Genomic DNA, 7,162 nt, shown 5'->3' with positions numbered 1-7,162 from the left:
GAGCGAGAGTGCTAACCCGGCCGCACACAGGCCTTGAGCCTGCTGCCACTGCCTGGTGCCACTCTCTGCTTTGTGGTTGTGGGCTGCAGCTCCTATGCCACAGCCCAGCACCAGTACAGTAATAGCACAGCTTCAACATTGTCAACAGTAAGACAGTCAAAAATCACACAACAATCTCACTGTGCTTTGTGTGACCACGCTACACCAACAGCAAAAAGAGTGCAATCAAAACACGCAGCCGACACTATAGTCTGGAGTAGTAAGCACTAACAGCAGTGTACACATCTGCAGTAACGGCAGTGCTGTCACCTTTCTACAGTTATAGCACTGCGCTGTTACAGTGCACTGAACACATCTGCAGTAACAGCAGAGCTGTCACCTTTCTACAGTTATAGCACTGCGCTGTTACAGTGCACTCGCATCAGTCATGGCTAAATCTCCTGGCAGCCAAAACAGCTACGGTGCAGTGCTAACAGGCCAGTTACTGCAACTACACACACCTGATCAGAGTCTTCGCTGAGGGCAAGGAGATCAATGGCCCTTTTTATTTTTTGCTGCGTGCGCTGGGGTCTGCGTTTCTCAGAGCCCGGGCTGCTTAAGCTCACCGTCTTTCGAGGAAGAAGCATTTATCTCCGTCTTGTTTCTACCGAGTCCCCGCGGAGCGAGCAGCAGTACAAAGCCCCTAAAGGCAGGAACAAACGTGCTGCCGTGTGGTTGCTGAGAGAAAACAGATGAAGGTGAGAGAAAGATGGAGTGATATAGAGAGAGGGAGAGGAAAAGAGAGAGCGAGAGAGAGAGAGAGAGAGGGAGAGAGCTGAGGAATGAGGTGGGGAACTTCAAAGGGATTTTGAGAATTTATATCTTTGCCATTCTCAGGGTCTAGCAGTGGTCTGTAAGGAGAGGCCTCAATAGAGAAGCCAAAGTGAACACGGCCCCAAAACAGCTTTTGCCTCTTGGTGCAGCATGGTACAACAACAAGTGCAATCTGAAAACCAGATCCCAATGACATGCACTGTAGTCATTAGACCCACAACAAAAGGCTTTCTTCCCATCTGGTCAATCCAACGGCACCACAGTTTTCTGCTGCTGTCATTGTGTTTTGAATAAAAAAAATAGATCTAACTCCTTCAGCTAATGCTGTCATTTTTCATGCCAGCAAGTAGCATTTTGTAAAAAAAAAAAAAAAAAAAAAAAACCTTTTCACTTCCACACAGTGACTAGATGGATACAAAGGCACAAACAGTGACCTTTCTCTGGATACTGGCTTCCATGGAACAGTGGACAGACCATAAGAACTCTGGGCTTGTGCTCAGGGTCACAAGCCTGCGAGGAGGGGTAAAGTTCCTGGGTGACAGACTATGAGGGCCGTGGCATTTAGGGATTACAATAGCAGCACTGTAGAGGCTTTGACTGAGGAGAGGAGTAGGAGACAAGAATGTGGCAAGACAATAATTCTCTTATACGGTGAAATAACTTGCGTCTCCAATGGTTTTAATAGCAGAGAGGAAACTAGAATTTCATTCAGTAAGAAAAAGGCTTGGAATGTTCAAGTGGAGTTCAATTTCACAATAGAGACATTTTCACAAGGAATTGAAACAAAACAAAACATGTGGTCGCAGCATTAAGACTAAAAGCCAGAATTTCACCAGGAAATGTTCACTCAATATGAGGTTGTGATTTTTCAGTAAGCGATTCTGGCCAATAAATCAGACAATTATAAAACTGAAAGTGTGCAAAACAGACAGTGGTGAATAATAAAAGAGCATAGATTTGGTGTAAAGCTAACGTTTACCTCACTATTTGTCCAAAGAGGAATTTAAGTTAATGTTTTCCATGTGAACTGTTCTCATAGACTTAATGTAAAAGTTATGTAGTAAAACGCTTTATGATGATCTGACAGTTAAAAAGCCACTTTGTTCCTTACAACAGAACACAATGTTTCGTAACTTGAGTTGGCTGCACAAATCACTCAGATTCACCTCTCCCACTACATATCATCACTGAGCAATAGGTACCACAAAACCTTCTATGCCCTTTTTGCAAATCTATATATACATTTAAGGCTTGATTAAATAATAATAAAAAATATTCACTTGCGCCAAATGCAGAGACCATAAATACATTATGTTCCCCCACAAGAGGTAGTCAGTCAGATATTCATACTTTTATGGTAGGACTAAAATGTTAATGTTCTTTTTCATCATGTCCGTTTCCAGTTAGGGTGTTTCCACAGCAATATGCCGTGTCTATAACTGACTGTACTTGTCTTTACAATTCAGTATGTGTTTGTACAGTCTGTCGATTCGATTTTGCAATGTCCGTGCGTGCTCGTCGGACAGAAAGCCCAGTTCTGTGGCTAAAGGCTCCCTGTCCCGGTAGAGCTCGAGCAGCCGCATCCGCGTATCTCTGGAGCGGTGTAAATCTATGATGTGCTGCGCTGTTGCCTTTCGGAACAAACACACTGAGCTCAGGACGGTGCTGTGGTACCGCTCCCACATGTCCAGCACCCGGTATCCGTGCACAAGGCCGGCTTCATTGTCAATGAAAACCAAATCCCCGCTTGGTGTTCTCAGGAGGTTGCTGGTATCCCTCTCCATTACCCGGGCGTCCCATTGCAGACTGAAGAGGTTGCTAACCAGCCTGTCGAAGTTCGCTGTTAGGTAGTCAAATATTATTAGATCAGACCACTGTACAAGCTCGAGCAGTCCCGCAATAGTTTTGTTCTCAAGCTCCGGCAGCAATGGATGAAGACCCTTGCTCTCCTGCCGCAGAGGTGCAGGTGTAACGACTCCTGTGAGGTTTGCGACCCATTCAGTTAGGGACACAATTGCTCCCGCCGACCACTGCAAGCCATCAACTCTCTGCCTCACAGAGCCCCATTGTTCACTGTCAACGTTCAGTTGGGAAAGGATGACTGGCGGTATGTTTGTGATGCCGAGGAGATTAGCCAAGTAATAGGACAAAGTTTCTCCTTGTATCTGGTCCGCGTTTATCCCATAACGCACACATGCTTTACTGCCGTCTGAAAAAGTGGCCAGCTGGTTAGAAACCCTGCCGCAGCCTGACTCCAGTGAGACAACGAGGTTGCCCCGGGCTCTCTGTCTCCATGTCCGGGCATGTACTTCACTAAAGCCTACGGGGAGATGATCGTCCAGTCTCTGACTCCAAAATATTCCGTCTTCAATTATCTCGTTAAAACGCAGCGTGTCTCGTTTAATCGACGTAATTTTAGTTACATGGGTATGGTAATTCCTCTTTACTATATCACCAGCTTTCTCCTTGGTATTACTGGAATTATGACTGTCTATTCTGTTATAGTGGTGCGATTTCTGAGCGGCTGGGACAGTGAGAAGTGCTCGGAAAGTTCTTGCTGAAAGGTCCGCAGATTTACTGTAAGCGAAAAGAGGACCTGCTCCATGAAACCCCCGTTTTTGTCTTCCCAGCCTGTCTTCTAGTCTGCTCCAGACGTAGAGCACACACGAACAAGTGCACAGCAAAAACAGGGCAAGTAAGTTCGCCGACACAAACCTCATGGTTGCTTAATATTATCCTCTTATGCCAAAAAGAAAACACACGACCTCTACCACGAAGGCTGAGGGAAGAATATTCCGAATTTCCCACCGAGACCTGGATCAGCGCTGTATGAAACGTCCTGGGCACATGCCCCTGCGCCCGCTCGCGGAATGAGTTTGGCTGTTTGGATAACCACAGGGCGCAACGACCAACATCAAACGCGTCTTCATGGTAAACTGCGTAAAATCCAAAATTCTGATTAAGAGGAAAGACCATTCACTGCCAATGGGTCAGGCTGCTTCCTGGGCGAGCCGTATTAGTCCAAGCGTGCTGCAGCGCTTCCATCAGCTGCCGACGACTCCATCGTTCAACTCAGCAGTCAGTTTGACCGGAGCAGCTCCGCTCGGAGATAGACACTGGGCTCTGCGGCACGTGACTCGAGCAGTGAGAGCTGGTGGCGTATCGCGGAAGCCCGTGGGGTTTCAAAGCAGTGAGAGTGGGGAAACGGCGAAACCTTGTGTTCAGGAGAAAGTGGGCGGTTACGTTTGAACCTTACTGGTATTTCGAAATTGAAGTCTGGGCCTAATGTGGACGCTATCTTGTCCCAAAGTGTCAATGAGATTCTTCTCAGGCATGACAGCCTGACAGCCTAACATTATTGCTGATATAAATGATAGCTATATTTGCACTGGCAATGACAATTGATTAGCTTATTGTTACCTCCCTGGTCTAGGACAAGTATGTTGCCCCATGATAGGCATTTATTTGACTGGCTAAGGGCTTTGCCCGACAATGAAAGACACTCTGAGTCTATCAAGACTTTAATTGAATTTTGCAGGCACGAGAAATGAGGTCGAAATTTCTATCTAAGCTTGTTCCCAGGGTTTCATTATAAAATCCTGTGTAACAAAACTGAAATTAATTGCCTTCTTAATTAGCTATTCACACAGTTTCTTTTTTCCCTCCGCCACCCCTACACACATACACAAACACACACTCCTTTTCTCTCATTCACAAACTCACACAGACACACACACACATGCAAAGTGTAGATGTATGTGTAAAAAAGCGTTCTTTCACCTAAAACACTCTTTAATTTAGCCCTTATTTCACAGTCAGGCAGTTCAGATTCTTAAGTTCTTAATCAAATTAACTGGGTCATTTTGACTCTGGCACAGGCATACCAATGTCCACAATACACAGGCTCAGACTGATTGCCCAATTACCAGTCAGAAATAACCCAGTCTAACAGAATAAAGGAGTTTTCTGAAACCCAGAGAGCACATCTGCGTTCACTCGCTCTCTGTCTTTTTCTCTCTCAGAGAGACACACACACACACACACACACACACACACACACAACCACACACACACACGCACGCACGCACGCACGCACGCACGCACACACACACACACGCACACACACAAACATGCATTGTGTTAAGGAAAAGCTAAATCCAGAGCATGTTATGGCAAAGTAAAAGTTGCTAGACGTCTGCGAATGTCCGATTTGACATGCCAGAGGAGACCGAGGCTACTCACTCCTCAACATGCTCACTGTGTTTAGTGCGAGCACAGGCTTGCTCAGATATCAAACCTATCCATTTCCTGCCATCTGTCAGCCTGCAGTCGGTGCCCCTCCCAATTAGGCCAGGGCCCATCCCATCCTCTCCCTCCCTCCCTCCCTCTCTCACTCACTCCCTCGCTTCCTCACTCGCTCGCTATTAGCAGAGAAATGTGCCCTCTCAACAAGACAGGATTTGAAAACAAATGTGCTGTCCAGCACCCCCCCCCACCCCCGCCCGCCCCGCGCAACCTCCTCCTCTTTCTCTCTCTCTCTCTCTCTCTCTCACAGACACACACACACACACACACACACACACACACACGCACGCACACACACACACTCTCACACACACACACACACACACACACACACATCACTCCATGACTCCGTCTGTCACCCTGACCGCAGTCACAACCCGACCCCGGGAGCCTACCCCCACAGCTGCCCTGCTGACTGCCCAGCCTTGCCCTCGTCCTGTCCACAACAATCCCAAGCATGTGCCTGTCAGCCTGCTCACCAACAACAAACCAAATCCCTGTGACTGGGAGTTTGCTGCCTGTAGCCAATGCCTACTTATGCTCCTCGCCCCTACCATGCCCACCGAGTAGCCTCACCCGTACCCAGACAGCAATGCCAATCCCACAGGGGTCTGCCACCCACCCTGCCACCACAGACAGCAATGCCAATCCCACCGGGGTCTGCCACCCACCCTGCCACCACAGACAGCAATGCCAATCCCACCCTGCCACCACAGACAGCAACTGAGGTCCCAGTGTCTGTTATCTGTGGGACTGTTTCCAGTGTGCCCATTTTTCATTTTCACAGTTGCCATGCCCACCCCCAAACCTCGTCCTCCTATACAGCAGTACCAATCCTACCGCCTGCACCTGCCACCCACCCTGCCACCCTGGCACCCCAGACACAACACAACCCGACACTCCTGTCCCGTGTCTTTCCTCAACCACAACCACAACCTGATACTGATCCCCTGGGGCACCCCAGACCACAGCTTCCAGACTTGAGTTCTCGCTCCAGCCTGTGATGCGTGTGTTCCTCTCGCGACCAAGAAACAAAACCAATGAGCCCGTCCCTTTCTAAAGGTTAGAGCGTGCGCCGGAGTCATAACTCATCCTCCTTATGCTCGCCACCACTCTCGCTTAGCCTGAATAATGGATGCGCAGGCCCGCCATTAGCACTGAAAGCTACCATCATTTCACTGCGGCTGACAATTACTCATGCTAAAGGCCGTTAGGCAGCGGCGGGGGACGGGGTCCCGAACACGCCACATTAATACATTCCCTGCTGTCAACCTGCCTTGTGTGCAGTGGCACTCAGATTGCCAAGGATGAAACAGAGATCTTGAGAGAGAGAGAGAGAGAGAGAGAGAGAGAGTGGCAGACAGACAGAGCGAGAGAGAGAGAGAGAGAAAGACAGTGTGTGTGAGTGAGAGAGAGAAAGAGAAAAAGAGAGAGAGAGTGTGTGTGTGTGTGTGTACGAGAGAGAGAGAGAGAGAGAGAGAGAGAAAGATAGACGTCCTCAACCTAGCACATTTTGTGTATGTGAGACAGGAAGCTGACTGTGAGAATTCTAGCAACAGGAAAAAGCACTGCATTAATGTGCTCTATAAGAAATGGAGAGAGAGAAAGTTTTTGAATGTTTTTAAAAACTTTTCTTTTTACCACTAGAGTGAGAGAGAGATAGAGAGAGAGAGAGAGAGAGAGAGAGAGAGAGAGAGAGAGAGATAGAGAGAGAGAGAGTCGGTGAAGTTAACTCACTGTCACCCTTGTTAATCGTCTGTCAAGCAGTGAAGGGGGGTAGGGTGGGGCAGATCTGGCTGAGCCGAGCGAGAGGAGCAGGTGAGTGATAGATGTCCTCCCTGAGGATCCGTAGGCTCGCCTCAGAGAACCCTTCCAAAATCCTCTCAAGGTTCCTGTCCCAGACGCTCCGACCGAGCGCTGCCAGGATGCAGCCAGCCAGCCATCTGCCGGAGATCTGTGTGTTTTTTCCCCCCATTCAACCTTTTTTTAGACTTTTTTTTTGTTCGCTCATAATGATGGAACCAGGCTGAGTCATAGAGGGAAA

General features: G+C 48.2%; 1 protein-coding gene across 1 annotated transcript; it reads right to left on the bottom strand.

Moving 5' to 3' along the window:
* Nucleotides 1-1,557: 1,557 nt before the first annotated feature.
* Nucleotides 1,558-3,843, bottom strand: LOC308367634 (four-jointed box protein 1-like). The gene has a single exon (XM_080841605.1). The coding sequence runs from the start codon at nucleotides 3,531-3,533 to the stop codon at nucleotides 2,247-2,249; it is 1,287 nt and encodes a 428-aa protein (XP_080697731.1). The 5' UTR covers nucleotides 3,534-3,843; the 3' UTR covers nucleotides 1,558-2,246.
* Nucleotides 3,844-7,162: the final 3,319 nt, after the last annotated feature.

The sequence above is a fragment of the Sprattus sprattus genome (genome assembly GCF_963457725.1).
Source record: "Sprattus sprattus genome assembly, chromosome: 7".
Taxonomy (NCBI): Eukaryota; Metazoa; Chordata; class Actinopteri; order Clupeiformes; family Clupeidae; genus Sprattus; species Sprattus sprattus.
This window is presented reverse-complemented; position numbering and strand designations above follow the sequence as displayed.

Bases quoted from the DNA above. Each gene is read 5' to 3' on its own strand.
- LOC308367634 (XM_080841605.1), bottom strand. From the start codon at position 3,533: ATGAGGTTTGTGTCGGCGAACTTACTTGCCCTGTTTTTGCTGTGCACT.